The 17,710-nt window shown below is 37.3% G+C and overlaps 1 protein-coding gene across 1 annotated transcript in view; it reads left to right on the forward strand.

The window, feature by feature from the left end:
* The window catches only part of LOC107666180 (WSC domain-containing protein 1-like), a 22,453-nt gene that overhangs the window by 2,067 nt on the left and 2,676 nt on the right, over positions 1–17,710 (forward strand). Inside the window, exons 2-6 of the mRNA XM_016457365.1 lie at positions 7,457–8,180; positions 8,354–8,468; positions 11,583–11,767; positions 15,763–15,884; positions 16,286–16,457. Coding sequence (XP_016312851.1) covers positions 7,763–8,180; positions 8,354–8,468; positions 11,583–11,767; positions 15,763–15,884; positions 16,286–16,457 — 1,012 coding nt within the window. The 5' untranslated portion in view covers positions 7,457–7,762. The remainder of the gene's footprint in view (positions 1–7,456; positions 8,181–8,353; positions 8,469–11,582; positions 11,768–15,762; positions 15,885–16,285; positions 16,458–17,710) is intronic.

The raw sequence follows: 17,710 nt of genomic DNA on the forward strand, positions 1-17,710 counted from the left end.
GGCTGCTATCCCTTTAAAACCGAATGCACAGCTGCAATGGATGCAATGTACTGATGCATGTTCTCCCTACCGTTTACGTTTACTTAAGACGTTATCAACTGTGTTTACGTGAATACTCGTCAAAACGGACAATTCGACATAATTTTGTGTGTAATTCTCCATTCATGCGATGCGAAAGAGTACTCGCGCGCTGTGAGATACGCTTTGTGTGTACAGTGTGTGAGCTCAGAAAACCGGACCGAATTGAGTTCTCTCTTGCGTCGTCAGATTTATCCATATGTCTACTCTTCTCTTACTCCCACATATTGACATTTTTGAACGTTTTATGCGACGTGCAGCAAGTGTATGTTAGCTTACGTCCCGCCGGTTCATATGTACGCATAACCTCAGAGCCACTCAGCTGATTCGTTCTGAATGAATCTCTTCCCAGATCGTCCCTCCCTAACATTTTCGTCTCGTTTGTATTTGTTGACGAAAATGTCAATAGATTTACGTCATAGTTTTTGTCATTTAAAAAGAGTTTTAGTTCGTTATCGTCTCATTGTCGTCGGTGAAAAAAATGTAGTTGACGAAAATTATTCGTCAACGATATTAACACTGGTACAGACCTTTTACCTTTAGATTTCCAATGGATTGACCAACCAACCACTGGTGACTGCAGTGTTTCTTTAGCCTCGCTAAAACCTATTCTAAATAATGAATGCATGGAGGGTGGTTGATTGTGCTTCTGGAATTTTTTTCTGGCCTTAGCACAGTTCGCCTGGGACAGTCTTATTTCCCTTCCGTCTCCTGTGGTCCCACAAGCCTGACGGAAACGTTCTGAATAGATTGAATGGACTGTTTTTGCCATGGCTGTTAATATTTATTTGCATATTTTGAAAAGTCATTGAACCTTGATGTAATTTCAGTCTTGGGCAGTCAACTAACTTGGAAGGGGTTTGGAAGCCAGTTGAACCCTGATATTTTAAGGCTCTTCTTCATTGTCTGATCATCATTTGATAAATTACCGCTTCCATGATCAATAAAAGTGTATTTAATGCTTTTTTGAAACAATAATTGCACTAGATGTAAAGCACTGAGTATTGTAAATAATAAACAATTGATAATAAGCCCAATTTACATTGAAAAGATCGACAGTAATTCAAGTTGAACTGCACTAAGGGTGTTTAGTGATTAAGACGCGGATTATTGCTCTAAAAATGGGAAAATTGTGTCATCATTTACTCACCATTATATCATTTCAAAGTTTTCTTTTTTCTGCAAAACAGAAAGAATATATTTTGAAGAATGTTGGCTACAGTCAATCGGTTTTGGTGTCCATTGATTTCCGAAGTATATGGACAAAAAAAAAAAAAAAAACACTGACATTTCTCAAAATATCTTCTTTTGTATTCCTGCAATCCATTTAAGGGCTTATACTACCTTTACTGTTGGATAAGGACCTAACAATAGCAGGAGAAAGAATAGTAATAATGCAGCTTGTTAAATTTCATTGTACAGAACCAGACAGTCTGCACAGATGAAAGACTTCACAGTCGATTCGTGATGAGAAACCACTACATTTACTTACTGCAGCAGCTGAAAAAGACATTACACTGGAGAAATAAAGGGCTACATTTCTTGGAATGCAGTGTCATCCTCTGCAGCTGATGGTGATGAGTTCCTGCAAAATACATGGAAATAATACTGCAGTCTTGCCAGTTTGTGTCAGCGAGCACTACTGTATATGCATGCGTGTGAGTTGTGGTTTGCCAGGACTTGCTTCAGTATCCCAGAAGAGGCCACAGAATGATCACACTTACTTCTCTGTGGTCTGTGGGTGTTAAAGCGCTCTGGTGTCAGTACTTCGGCTACACCGCTTCGTGCATGCATCCGTTGTAGTTTAGTGGTCAATAAACCGGTGTCCAGGGGCCAGCAGTCGCCATCTTTTCAGCCAGCATTTATTGAGCGAATTTTAGCTATAGTGCCTTGTTTATGGCCAGGCTGTAAATCTGCAAATGTAAATGTGCCTCAAGCAACACAAAGCATAAATAATCAAAGACAGACTATTCCTAACAAAATTTTAATGCATCGTGTAATTTATCTCCTTTCCTCTCTTGCTGCTGTAAGTGTCTAGTAAGTACTGGATGTGAACCAGTGAAATGGATAACGTTTGAAATGTATCCGCAAAAATAACATTATACGGACTCCATGTGTGTGTCATTGCAAAAGCCAAAAGCCCAGTTGGCTCAAAAGCAAAATCGGACCAAATTAGAACAAATAAACAGTTCGGTTTATATGGAGCTTTTGGACACTGCAGTGAAATCAATCCCTGCAGTAGATGATCAATAGTTTGAATAGGCTGTGAATAAAGTGATTGACAATCACCTGCGGTTCAGCTCACAGCTGGAGTTTCCTCTTTTTTCAGAGGATTTGGATTAGGCATTACGCATGATTTTTCAATAATTTAAGTTGAGCGTTTCAAATCAGATGGACACATCTTCTCCAGAACGTAGGCAGAATTATTAATTTGATTTGAAATGAAATGAACTCTACTAAATAACATGTTGCATATTTTTGGTTTATTTTCCTTTCCTTTAAGCTAATATTATGCAAAATAAGATGCAATTTTGATAAGTAAACTCTTAATTAGTTTTCACGACCGCTCTTGGAACCTTTGCATACACTATTTTGAATTCACTGATAGGCTGCCAATCAGTGAACAGCTGGAAATGTCTCTTTAAATCTCTTTGATTAGATTATTCAGCCTAGGGTGTGATGCTGAGCAAGATTATTACCAAGAACATATGACAGAATATATGAAACATACTGCTACAAACTAATTTGGAGATTTCATCCATACTACAGTATATACTTGAATTAATGAATCTAAATTCTAAATAGCATCTAAATTAAATGAATCATTCAAGACAAAATATTATTTAACATCACTGAATCAACCTAAATACATTAGGTTACACTAGCAAAACTAAATGTAAGGGTTAGAAACAGCTCCTCGTGGTAACAATTGCATGTGACCACTTTTTGCAGTGCATTAGGAATGAGAAGAAATGAGCTTAATATAAAATGCTTTCCCTTCCTCATTTCTTGGATTTGGCCTTGAAAATATATATTAAAGGAGGACAGATTGGGGTCACTGCGGGCCAGGGGAACAGCGGGCCAACTGTCATGTGTCTACCGCCCCACTGTGACACTTTTTAGAAGCGAGATTATGACTGTGGAAACCTTCTTCGCTTAAACATTTCTTACTGAAATGCTTCATTCAGAGATACTAAAGAGGAGCACATAACAGTCAGGTGGTCAGAGATGGTGGCAAGATGCTTAGATGAGAGAAAAGAGAGCTTTCCAGGCAGCATCTGAGCTCCAGGGTCAATCCCATCAGCCTCTGGGAATGGACTGTTGCTGCCCTGTTGTAAGTGAGATGATAACACGCTGGGAAAGCAGATGAAGACAAATGAGTGCACCAGTCTGGACCTACAACACCCGCTCGCTGCTGTCCACCAACAGCCATGAAGACTCAGCGCTATGCTATTACAACACAAGAGTTTTGCAGCATATGCCACAAGAGCAACAGCAAAATAGACTAATAAATAATACATCAAATAAAGGCGAATAACATTTGCTTTCGAACTTAATGCCCTTTGAAATGCACTGTGGAGTCGTCAGACTTCCCTGAATGGAAAATGGAAATGACCTTGGCTCTGCATTATTATTCATAAATGCATTTGTTTCTGTGTGAAATGCAATACCATTTACCAGCAAGCACACAACAGAGCGAAAGGGAAGACAACATAAGATGAATTATGTGTCCAACGCATCTCACTGCTATAACATTCATTAACGGACCATCCTTATAATTAATCGAGCCGCCTACCTTTGGCTCCATTAATTACAGTTATTTAAAGTGAATAATAGTCTTTAAAAAAAGCTCAGGACTACTGCCAAATTCTCCGGTTTACCAATATGACAAGAAACTCATCTCTCATAAATACACCATGGCCACATTTCTGGTTCATTTTTCAAAAGTGATTTTCAACTGAATAAATCTATAGTGGAAAATCCTAGTTGAGTATTCAAAGCAGTGAAGGCATAGCGCCTGTACAAGATGATTTCATAGAACAGGTATTTTCATTTTAAATTGAGTAACAATTTTAAAAAATACACAAACACAAACTCAAGCATAGCAGCAAAAACAAATGAAATAAATACTCTACTCTGTTAGGAAAAATAGCTAGTTAGTTGTAGTACCTTGATTTTATTCATGTTACAAAATGAAATATGTATTTGCTCGCTACAGAGATGAAAGATGAACAGAAATAATAATTTATTTCAGTAGGATTTGACATCAAGTGCCCACTAAGGGCTCATATAAATATACAAAATCTGCCGTAAGGCAAAAACACAAAGCCCGTACATATGTGTTGCTTAACCTCTTTCGATATGTATGCATTTATATATACAATAACTCATCTAGGGTGTATACATTTATACTTTGGTTGTCAATCAGACCAATTTTTTAATGGAACTGATTGCATAATTTTAAATAATTTGCAAAAGATCCATATCAATATTTGCTGAGAAGAAAATTAATAGATGTTTTTAAAAAAGGATTATTTAAGAGACATTATCAAAATACAAAAGTCAAGATGTTTTTTAGCATCTCACGCCATGAGCGTCACATTTTTAGGATGGCGTGCCTAGACAAAAACAGTTCAAATTTAAAAATATCTTTATTTAGCTCAATTTGTCTTGTGTGGACGATTCCTTAATCTATACTGTCAGCTCTCTGTAAATCTGCTTCATATACATGTAAGTAGCTTTTCATATTTGTATATATTATTCATGAATTATGTATACATGGGGAAAAAACGGTTTATGAGAACATGATGTTGCAAATGATTAAAATGAAAAACAGATTCATTCAGATGAATATGACATGTTAAAGGATCAGTTTAAAAAGAAAAGTAGACCTTGCAGTACTAGAACTTTCTGATTTTGAAAATAAGATAAATAAAGGTGTAGAATGGCAGATGCAGTAGGTGTTAATTTGATTTCTGTCAACTATGCATGCATCCTCTGTCTTGTAAAGGATAGATTTGTTAGAAGCTGCTCCATGTACTGGCAGAGGGGGAAAAAACTACCAGATGCCAGTCACTCACTATTCATAGCTAGAAGAATAATGAGCCCTCAGGCTGATTGACATTCTCAACTGCCTCGTAGTTATGGTTTCCTCTGGTGCTGGCGAGGACACCCGCCCCTGCATCTCAAGCGTTTATGCAAATCTAGGCCTTTTGCCAGCACTAGGCCTAAAAAGAAGGGGTTGGGGGCTCAAAAGGGGTTCAGTGAGCAAAGCTGTGCTTGTATGGAAAGCTGCAACTGGCCCAGTTATCTCTAATAAAAATCGGACTCAGAATCAGAATAATGACATTTTTACCCAAAGTCTGAAGCTGTAAAATGAGATTGAAAATTAATACTTGAAAATAGAATGTATCATTGTGAATCGCAACAAAAAGTATATTTAATGAGAAAAAAATGTAGAGTGTTACTTTTATCCATCGGGAATTGTTTACACCATAAACTGGGCGTTCTGTAATATGAGTTTGATAAAACAATGCTATAGCTATTTGGCTATTGGGCCATATCTAATAACCTGTGTGGCCTAAGGGGTCAGTGAAAAAAGGAATCCATTTCAGAAGAAAAACTAAATGTATTTTCATTACAAAAACATTTTCCCCCTTTAGATCACAGAAACCTGCGTTACGAAAGTAAATAGGATCAATTTGACTTTAAGACCAGCTTGATTAACATTGGTTAGATATTCTGTTTTTATTCTCCTTTAAGTCTTACACATTAAACCAAATCCACATTCATATTAATGTGTGGTGTGGTGATTATGCGTTTAATGCATAATCAGCCTGTGTCTTCATCTTCTGTGGGCCCAGATATATTCGAGATTAAATAGACTGGGAGAATATATGGGGCACACAGTGGGCTCTGTAGAGCTAGACTTGCTTGATTGGCAAGAATGAATGGAAGCGAGGGACAGCCCACCCCTGAGTTAGTTAGACTTGTTACAAGGTTTGTTTTTGCCACACAAAAGGATTCTCAGTGGAGCTGAAATAATGGGCTGAAAGTTTCAAGAATGTCTAAAGTGAATAGAAGGAAAAAATGCTGCAAGTTATAGAAACGATTTGGCTCAGATTAGCAGTACTCAACCAGATTTCATTTCAGTCAGCCAGCTAACAAACATGTTACATGATTTAAAAAAAAGAAAGAAAGCGAAAAAAGGAAAAAAAGAAACATTAGAAACATGAATGTGCATTTCAGAATGTTGAAATGAAAATCAGTTATGGTAATTTTATAGCATGTTTTATCACTCTTGGCAGGCAAACATATTTGTAGCTGAAATCAACTAGGACATACTTTACAAGGAACAGTATGCAAATGATTCTTCATTCTTTACTGACTAAAGAGTTTCTGTCAGTAATTTTCATCTGTTAAGCTTTGAAAAAATATTTTCAACCTTTTCAAATCTCAAGAGATGTAGGTTCAAAATTTTTGGGTCTGTAAAATATTTTAATGTTTTTGAAAATAGTATTTTATTCTCACTAAGACTGCATTTATTTGATAAAAAAAAGGTAAAAACAAAAAAATGTATTTTATTAAAAATATATCAACTGTTTACGTTATGTAACTTTTATATTTTAATATTTTTAAAATGTAATTTATTTCTTTGATGGCAAAGATGAATTTTTAGCAGTCATTACTCCAGTCTTAAGTGTCCTTCAGAAATCATTCATATATGGTGATTATTATCAATGTTGAAAATAGTTGTGCTGCTTAATATTTTTGTGGAAAATATGATAAATTTGTTTTTTTCAGCATTCGTTGGTTATTACAAATTCAAAAGAACAGCATTTATTTGAAATAGAAATATTTTGTAGGAATATAAATCTTTTACATTGTAATCATTATAACCTTTGGTCCAAAAAAAAAAAACTGACCCCAAACTTTTGACAGTAATGCACAATATTATATTACAAAAAAAAAAGAAAGAAATAGCTTTTGTAGCGAAAATGCTGCTCCTCTGAAACAATTGTCCCATAGACTTAACGCACACAGACTTTTAAAAATCTCTACTGGTTTCCACTTTCTTTTTGGACTGTCAGACCCCTACCCGAAGCCCTCCCATAGCTTGCACCTCGATTAGGAGACTGTAGTGTTCCCTCTAAGACTTTTCACATCTGCCGTGTACTCATAAAGACAGACAGGAGCACAAGCAGGTAATGCTTCTCCAGCCAGCAAGGCCTGCTCTCCTCTCTTAATGGAGACATACTACCAGAATAACTGCCACACACTCTCTCTATATTTCTTTCTTGTCTCTAGCACTCCGGTCTATCCCTGAGAATAACAAAGTGAAAGATGTGCTTCTAACTGCTTTCTATTTTCCCACCAGGTTCCCTGAAGTCTTTGAGCCGTAAGAGCTCCGAGTGCATTCTGCCACAAGTACTTCTGTCATCGAGGGGATGTAACGCCACTGTCGAGTTTTCACTTAATCCTCTCACAGGTAAACGGTGGGACATTTTACCGGAGGAATTTTGCGCTCAAATAATTTTTAAACAGAATGTGAATAAGATATCACTGGTAGAGCTTGCTAGAGAATTAAGCACCTGGAATAGGTCTCTGCCTTTTTTCGTTGGAACAATGGCAGCATGAAATCGTAGACTCTAGATTTTTTTCACTTACCTGGAAGGAGGGCAAGATGGCAAAACCCTTCTACAGGCTTCAGCGCTTCTTGCGACGGACTCAGCTGCTCTTCTTGTTCCTCGGTGTCGCATACATTATGGCTGGAAGTGTCCTCCTTCTGCAGAGACATGGATTGGTGGTGTCACAGCGTGGGACGAGCAGTTACTTTCCATTGCCGTCTTTGCCATCTCCTCCCAGGGCCCTGGAGGCACCTGCCCTCCGGACAAGTTATGGAATAATGGGAGCTCGGCTCTCCGGAAAGGGGGTGCGATACCAAAGCGTTTTATCCGAAGACAACGCTGGACCACAATGGCTGATCTCACGAAACCAGGAGATCCGATATCTGAGACGTCGCTGGTTCCACAGCCTCATGTCCGAACAGGAAGCATCCAGAGTGGAGAAAGTTCTTCCGAAAAGAAAAATCCGACACAAAGGTGAAGCTCGGTGCTAAATGAGCTGTGAGCTTTTGAGAATGACAAATTGGTTGTTTATGATAATTCGTTTATTTTCTCAATTATCTGGATTCCAAGCTGTGCTGCGGAATCTTTCCATCTGCAGAAAAAGGTCACGTTCTGAATTTTTAATGCGATTGTTATTCTCTGCTCAGGCACGTACATTGGCTGCTTTCTGGATGACGCCAAAGACCGGGCGCTCAAAGGGATGGTGTTTTATGACTTCCGGAAAATGACCAGCACCTTGTGTCAGGACACCTGCATGGAAAGGTATGTGATTAATACAGAGTATACTCAAATACTCACAGCTTTTGTTTTAATCACGGAGCCACCAAAAGCAGATGGACATCTGTTGCCTGGAGGCTCCTCTGTGCTCATCTTAAATCAAGAAATAATGAAACAGTGTTTAGGGAAAAAACATGCCAGTGTGCATCCCTGTGCCAGCTGGCCGAGCTCATGCTGGGAATTGGATCAGGCCCAATTAATGGAGCGCAGCTCTGGATCTGGACTACGCTAATGCTGGAGGAGAAACATCTATCTGCCATGATGGAGTATACACTTTTTCAAGTTCTTAGGCCGGCGGATAATTGACCACCAGAGAACAAGTGTGAGGCGGACTGACCTCCTGTAATTACCCCCAACATTTCAGAGCTTATTTAATTACTTGGGTGACATTTGCAATGTTCAGGGAGAATCTAAATAGTCCATTAGAAAACATGAAAAAAACAAAAGTGTTGCGTTTATAATTTTGTTCAGTGTAGAAAGTTTTAAAGTTTTTTGACAGAAGTCTTTACTGCCACTTTTGATTTGTCAAATTTGGTTTTCAATAAAAAAAAAATCTCACTTTTAAGATTAGTATAGTATCAAACATATAGTTGATCAGTAGTATAGTTTATCAAATATCTAAAAGTAAACACCTCAAAAACATGGGCTCAGCCTCTAATGCTGATAAAAAATAAGTAACAGAACCCCACATTTATAGAACATATTTATATCTAAGGAAACGTTTTCGTTAATACTCTGTGACTGCTCAGACTGAAAAGGATCTGACATCCCAGCCCAGTGTTATCATCTACAGATAGGTGACGGAGAAAATCTTCTCCTGTTCTGTGTCTGCAGGTACATGTCTGCTCAGACTGAGCGATTAATTCAGAGCGCAGATTTAACAGTGGGAATGTCCCTGGCTGGGTTTCCATGGCAGTGCCAATGCCACGTTTCAAGCTGAGGATCAGAGAAACAATTTGCAGAGGGGCTCAAGTTAATACCTGTTGAGCCCTACACCAACATGCTTGAATGGAATCGTGCTGCGCCTTTTTGCAATCTCCAAAAAAAGTCAAGAGGGCCAGAGGACAAAAGCTTAGAGATGGAGGAAGATCGTTGTGATTAACCGTTAACCAATTTGCTGTTAATGTCACAGAACCAGAAGTCTGTACAGGTCCCAATTTATTGGAAAAGATGAGATGGAGGTGAATGCAGGAGCTTCCTGGGCAGGCTCGTTACTGTGAGATAGCTGGCCAGGTGGTTCGCAATGGCACCCCGAGAACGGCTGCCACTACAAAGTGGCATAGGCTAGCACCGCAGGGTGTGGAAATGGTGAGACAGATGTTTAGCTCAGCAAGCGGGCCAATCACCGGCTGTTAACCCCTTGAGCTCACAACCAGATATGAACAGGGAGATGGTGGTGGACAGGGCCGTTTCTAGCCAATTTGACGCCCTAGGCGAAATCCCTATTGACCTAATATATATATTGATATATATATATAAATATATATATATATATAATTCTTTTCAGACACCAGTTGCTTGTCACATTCAAATTGGTTGTCATAGTAACGACACTAATTTGTGGAGATTCAGTGCATTGAGTTCCACAAATCTGAATGCATTATTTGTAAATTGACTGTTAAGATAAACATTTTGCACAATTTAGTATCTGTAATATCATTGTGTTGCCACTAGATGCCTGTATAGCCCTATGTAAGAATCCCTAGTGGCTAAGACATTGCACATAATTTACACATAAATCACACATAAATAAATTTTATTACATTTTAATTTGGATACTAAATACTATACTACTACATATTGTTTAGATATTATCAATGGCTACTTTTTTGTCTTTATCTGTTTTTTGTTCAATTTTTTTGTTCAGGCAGTAATTGACAGCACTCTGATCTAGTGGCATACAGGCATCGTCAGATTGACAGTACTCTCGCCCAATAATGTTGGGGGATCCAGTGGGGGCGGCAGTCATATTTCAGGGTGACCGTGCCACTCTTTATCACAACCCTGCTAAAAGTGCCAGTACGTGCGCTCACTGGCGCCCCTTCAGCTGGTGGCGCTCTAGGCGACCGCCTAGCTCGCCTATGCCTAGAAATGGCCCTGGTGGTGGACTTTAGCAGAATCCCTACTGGGTCTGTCTTTTAAAGAGTGTAAAAAGTATAAGGGCTTTTCTGGGAGAACCAAAGAATGCACTGATATGCAGTTCACCCAAAAATGAAAATCTGCTGAAAATTTACTGACCCTTAGGCAATCCAAGATGCAGATGAGTTGTTTTTTCATTAGAACAGATTTGGAGATACTTTACATCACTTGCTCACCAATGGATCCTCTGCAGTGAATGGGTGCTGTCAGAATGAGACTTCAAATATCTGATTAAAAATCACAGTAATCCACATGACTCGAGTACATCAGTTAACGTCTTGTGAAACGATAATTGTATAAACAAATTCATCAAGATTTTTTTAACCTCAAACCGTTGCCAAGTCCTCTATCCATAATATTGCTTTCTCCAGTGAATAAGTTGCCCCATCTTATTTAGGAGAGAAATATGCATTGATCAAGCACCATTTACAAGTGACAGTCCAAAATAGTTTTAAACAAATATTTCGGTGGACAACAGGGGATGGATTTTTTCATAGTCTGGCCATGGAGATTTGATGTTGCCAAAATATTGACTGTTTTCGAAATGGTTGCCCAAACACTTACCCTGTTTAGCATTGGCTGTCCAAACAGACAGCCCCGCCCACAGCTGATGCCATTGGTTGAGTCAGTGTTGCTGAATCAAGGTGGTTGGGATGCTGAAACAAGGGAAAAAATTAACCTAGTAATGGCTTATAGTTTTTTTTTTTTGACAAAATTGCACGCCTTTAAAATTCAAAACTGTTATTATATTACACCTATGTTAGAATACTGTAAAAAGAAACCATTACATCATTTGAAAACATTAGTTAACATTTGCATGAATATTTATTTTATAATGACAAATGTAATATTGTTTTGTATTAAGAAATTAAAGAGTTTTTGCTGTAAATATTCATGTTATTCATGAATGGCCGGTATTTTGTGAGAATAATTAGATTTCGAATGTTTTGTTTCACACAGCGGGTACCAGTTCGCTGGCCTTGAATATGGGTCCGAGTGTTACTGTGGAAACCGCATCACAAGCGCTCGGATGAAAGAGGAGGGGTGTAACTTGGACTGCAAAGGCGAGAAGGGCGCCATCTGTGGAGGTGTGTCCCGTCTGTCCGTTTACAAGGTGGAGGAGGTTCATCCTGGCCAGCGGAGATGTGAGTGCTTGAAATAAGTTTACCTTTTTGCAGGGCAGAACTTCTCACCCATTCATGCATGGCATTAGTAATGCATTGGGAAGCATACAAAACAGCATTCTGAAAGAGAATAAAATATTAGTCATATAAACATGCAAAAATGCAAATGCAAGTCTTAAAAACTAATATACTGCTTTCTGGCACAGATAAGCTGTAACTCACCTCTGTGGTTAACATGCACAGAAACGCAGCTTAACTAGTAGAGCACAATGCTGACAATGAAGGTCAAGAAATAAAAAAAGGTTAAAAAAGTGTGGATTTTGGATGAAAGCGACTGTCAAATGAATAAATGTAAATAAGAACACACATATCAGGAATTGTTTTGCCTTTTAAAAAGGAAAATTATTGGTACATCTAAATGCTGAATAAAAAACGTCTCTAGGTTACGTATGTAACCATGGTTCCCCGAGGGAACAAGACGCTGTGTCGAAAAACTAAAAAATCTTCATGAATGAAAAAAAAATAGTTTGTAATACTTTTATACTGGATAAAAGCAGTGCTGCTTCTGCAGGTAATCCACTGTCTGGCAGTGGAGCTTTGATGTGGCCATATGTTTGAAACGGGTTTCTTCATCAGTCTTTTCCACATGCTGTTGGACCTTTGTGTTCTGACCCAATGTCCCTCTGCAGTTTCAGGCCAACTGGATTCGGCCCAGCACAACACTCACAGACACAGCTATTAAGCATTGACCATATGTTTTGTGGCCTAAATTGAAAATGCTATCCATTAAGAGGGATTTGTGCATTGTTTGGGCTGTTGCTTTTAAGATGTTCATGTAATGCAACAGAAAAGCCATAAAGAGGTCTCTAAATTATTGTTTTAATTATTATGCTAACATATGCTAAAAATTGTAAATGTGAAGGGGACACCGGGGGCAATTGTAATGCTTTACATTTTTTTCAGTGACACTCTTTAATGAGTTGTGACACAGTAAAGTTCCCTCTCAGCCTGAGAAAAAAGGAGTCTGATCATTTTACATTTTCTAAAAATTAAAATTGTATGGTTTAATTGGGAAAACAGAATCTACTCAGACTCATCAATATATGTTAATAAAAACGGATTGAATTTACATTACTGTTCAAAAGTTTGGGGTAGGAAAATATATTTTGAAGTCTCTTATGCTCACCAAGGCTGCATTTATATGATCAAAAATACAGCGAAAACAGTAATATTGTAAAATATTACTGCAATTTAAAATATTTTATTTGAAAATATTTTAAAATGTAATTTATTCCTGTGATGGCAACACTGAATTTTCAGTGTTGAAAACAGTTGTGTGGAAACTGTGGTACAGTAAATATTCAAATTAGAAATGTTTTGTAACATGTCTTTACTGTCTCTTTTGATAATCTTAATGTGTCCTAAAAGTATTAATTTCTTAAAAAAAAAAGGTAGTTTTGAATGGTTGTGTATGTCATTTAATTGTACAATAGGTCTCACAAATAAAAGCAAAACTGTTCAGTATGAAAGCAATTATGTTATTACTTAAAGGTGTGTATGAACATTTAAAAATTCTTACAATTGCCTCATTCTCTCCTACACTTTAAGGGCCTTTTTATGTTTTCTTTGTATTTTTATATATGTATAACCTTTATATAATTTTAGATACATACTCCCCAAAATTATTAAAGAATTTTTCTTTTTTTAATTATTGACTACAAATCTAAGAGCGGTCTACAGCCTATAATACATAGCTTATTTTTGTGCGAAAATATTCTGTGCACAACATTCTGCAAGAATTGCTTTTCCACACCTGTGTCGGTGACCGTGGTCTGACTTGTTTTGTTATAGTTGAACAGTCTACCGCCGGTCTTAGTAAGAAGTTCAGAGGCTCACCTGAGGCCTGTGGTGCTCCTCTGCACTCTGTTTTAATAGTGCTTTGTTTGATGTTTTCATGCAGCTGTGTCTCATTTATGGCCCTCACAAAGAATCATGTGATTGCTTCAAAAGCAAACGGCGGTCTGCAGGGCCTCTTCATTTCTTTAGAGAGGTAAACAAAAGCCCCGGGGTTTCGGTTACAGAGTGCTTGTTTACCCTGCAGAGGTGACAAAGTGTCATGAAGGCCCTGAGCACACTCGCTAATGCAGATACAAATGCCTTAAATCACAGTATCCACTCACATCCGGTGTTTGTCCATGAGGTGAATCTGTTTCTGGGCTTGTTCGCTGTAGGCTCAGTTATGTCAAGTCAATTATAGTTGGACATTAGCTGTGGAAACCTTTATATACAAAATACACATTTATTATAGTTATATAATGATGCAGGAATGTATTGTTTGATTTAGGCAGGGTTCTTCTAGTTAACTAAAACTGTAACTAAAACCATAAAAAATTGTAAAATAAAATAAATGTTAACTGAAACAAAACTTGTACTAAAATTAAAACTGAAATAAAAATGAATAAAATATAGACGTAAAACTTTAAAGGGGTCCTATTATGCTTTTTCACTTTTTCAACTTTAGTTAGTCTGTAATGTTGCTGTTTGAGCATAAAAAAGATCTGCAAAGTTACAAAGTTCAAAGTCCACTTCAAAAGGAGATATTTTATTAAACAGAAATCACTTTTCAAAAACTACAATGAACGACTCGTTTGGACTACAACGCATATTTTCCTGGATTTGTGATATTACAAATATCGACGAACGGGAGGAGACCTAGTTGAGCTGCACTAGAGAAGGCAACGAGTGTTATCACTATGTCAGAGACATGCTAGCTTTCCAAGGCAGACGAACTTAGTGGTTATAATCATCCGGGTTTAAATCGCACTCAAATTGATTTGATTTTGACGCAATATTTACACTGAAGCTCGCAGGCGGCTATGGTAAGCGGGTAAGCGGCATGACATTTCCCGACCAGGCGCCGAGTGCTGCCAATCACAACACACACTGGCCCAGCTAACCAATCACAACACATTTCATATTTCAGAAGGTGGGCCTTCATTTGATACAGGAACTATTCGAGCCATTCAAGCCAGACTGGGGAGAGAGGTGTTGTAATAATGTAAAATATGTGAAAAATAATGTGTTTTTCGAACAGCCTAGTATGAGAGCCTGTTCTAGTACACCCCCAAAACAAAATCAAGACTTTGTAAAAGAGCATAATAGGACCCCTTTAACTGGAATGAAAATGGGAAAATATAAAGATAAAATTTCAAATAAAGGCTTTCCTTCTGAACGTTCTATTCATTCATCAGAGAATCCTAAAAAAAAGTATCACGATTTCCACAAAATTATTAAGCAGCACATCTGTTTTCAACATTGATCATAAGAAATGTTCCTTGAGCAGAAAATTCGAATGATTTCTGAATGGCAGCTGAAAATTCAGCTTTGCCATCACAGGAATGAATTGCATTTTAAAAATATATTCAAATAGAAAACATTTATTTTTAAATTGTAATAATATTTCACAGTATTACTGTTTTCTGATCAAATAAATGAAGCCTTGGTGAGTGTGAAAGACTTATTTTAAAAACATCCAAAAATCTTTTGAATGGTAGTGTACAGTATATCAACTAAACATATTATTATTAATATTAACATGTTGTGTACATCTGCTATCATGGGAAGCTCAAAATCAAAATGTCAGTTTAAAGCATAGCCATGAGTTTCATCAAATTCATTCCTTTCCTTACATTCAAAAGCACCTGCTAAAAGAAACATGCAGCTGTGCCTGAGAAGGGTTTGGAAAAAGCTGAAGCAACTCGAAAAAAATGATACAATTATTCATATTAGCACAGTTTCCTATTTCTGTGAAATGTGGCTTCTTTGCAGTTTACTCATTACCCATACAGCCTGATTCCTTGAACTGTTTGATATTTCTTTGAAGGTCTATGAGGTTTTTTTCTTCTTCTACTTAATTACACATTCACTGCAGTATTCCAAACCTTAGAGCAATGAACTGAGTGTTGGCACAAAATCTTGCTCCTACACTATTTTTCTCCATTCTCCTCTGCCTTCAGACAGGAACGTGCGCTACCGGGGCTGCTTCAAAAAACCTGACAACTCAACAGCAGCTTCCCTGGCTCATGCCATCCAGCCCAATCTCACCTCCCAGTGGTGCATCCAGAACTGCATGGATCAGGTCTGACTTTCCTGACTGCATCAACACTAGATTCATGTGGATTGGATATGGTCTGCTGTAGTCCTGATATATTTTCCCACTCTTCTGAACACAATCTGCTTGTTTAAACTTTAATGTGTCCCCAGAGAGCACAAATTTGCTCTGTAATCAATCTTCTACGCAGCATTATCGCTTTGATTGTGGTATAATTTGAGCCCTTTCTATCAGATGGTCATGCTTTGTTGCACTCTGGCAACATGGTCGATTGATTCATCCTCGTTTTTAGCTGAGAAGCTAATTGCACTGCTTGAGAATGTTTTTAGATAATGATAACTCAAAATAGGTGTAATCTGAAGTATGAATTGAGACGTAGAGGTGGGCTCTTGGTGTCATTCATACACATATTTACTCTCTCTTATCAGGAGTTTCCTCTGGCCCTGGTCAGGAAGCCCGACTGTTTCTGTGGCTACGCCACTCCTCGCTTCACTCTTCACGAGCCGGTGAAAGAGGAGCTCTGTGCTGTGGAAAACAGCAGTCTGCCTACCCAGGGTTCCCGTCAGCTCTTCCTCCAGGTTTATCAGACACCTGTTCAAGGTAAGACTCTGTGGAAGCCTCACTGATCTTAATAATTACCTCTGTGCTCACATTTCCCCACACGGGCAGTTTATCTTTCTCACATAGAGCTCAGCCTCGAGATGTATGCTAGAATTAAACAGGGTGCCTGCTCATTCAATTCCAAGATTTTTCTTTGGGAAGTTATGAAAGAATGTAAAAGTGAATAATACCGTTTTCTTAAACTTTAAGAAAAAGCTAAACTTTCCAACAACACATAATAGCCTAAGGGTACCCGCATATCTATAAAGTACTCATATATCTGAGACTGCTTGAAAAATAATAAGCATGACTGAAAGTAAATATCTTCAACAGCTTGTGTCTTTGTGGGTGGATTTGGTAGCTAACTAGTTAGGATTTCTACTGAGGGTTTTTGTCATATAATTTGTGAGGGAAATGAATAAATGAGTGAATAAATACATTACAGTAAATACAGAAATATTGTGAAATATTATTAGTTTAAAATAACTTGTAATAGATTTTTAAATGTAATTTATTCATGAGATGGCAAAGATACATTTTTAGTCTTCAATATTACATGATCCTTCAGAAATCATTCTAATATGCTGATTCGGTGCTCAAGAAATATGCCTTATTATTATAAATATTGAAAACAGTTTTGATGCTTAATATTTTTGTGTTTTATAAATAAATATATACAGCACATATTACATTTTTCAGGATTCTTTGATAAATATGAAGTACAAAACAGCATCTATTCAAAATACAAATCTTTTTGTAACATTGTAAATGTCTTTACTGTCCTTTTTGATCAATAAATGCATCCTTGCTGAATATAAGTATTAATTTCTTTCTTTCCAAAAAAATGCTACTGACTTCAAACTTTTAAACAGTAGTATATGTATTGTAATTGAAGGAACAATTACCCCGTTTAATCTTAATACATATAAACAGTCATAATTTAATGAACCAAATTTATCAAATGTTTTCTCTCTCAAATACCACCTGCCATCAACTAGCATGGTTTTATGCTAATTGGTTTTATCAAGCTGTCATTCCCCCGACTTCCTGTTGCAATAGGAGATATGTTAACACAAGAAAGAAAATTGTTAACAATTGTTGTTAAAAATAAACTTCAGCCATTCTCACCTAACACTGGGATGCTCCGAAAGGCTATGCAGAATGTAGGTGCTACACACAACCAAAAATCAATCAGTCAATCAATGAATAAAAAAAACAGCACTTTTACAAAAAAAAAAAAAAAAAAATTTTTT

Source organism: Sinocyclocheilus anshuiensis, unplaced genomic scaffold (genome assembly GCF_001515605.1).
Source record: "Sinocyclocheilus anshuiensis isolate Anshui unplaced genomic scaffold, SAMN03320099.WGS_v1.1 scaffold984, whole genome shotgun sequence".
Lineage (NCBI taxonomy): Eukaryota > Metazoa > Chordata > Actinopteri > Cypriniformes > Cyprinidae > Sinocyclocheilus > Sinocyclocheilus anshuiensis.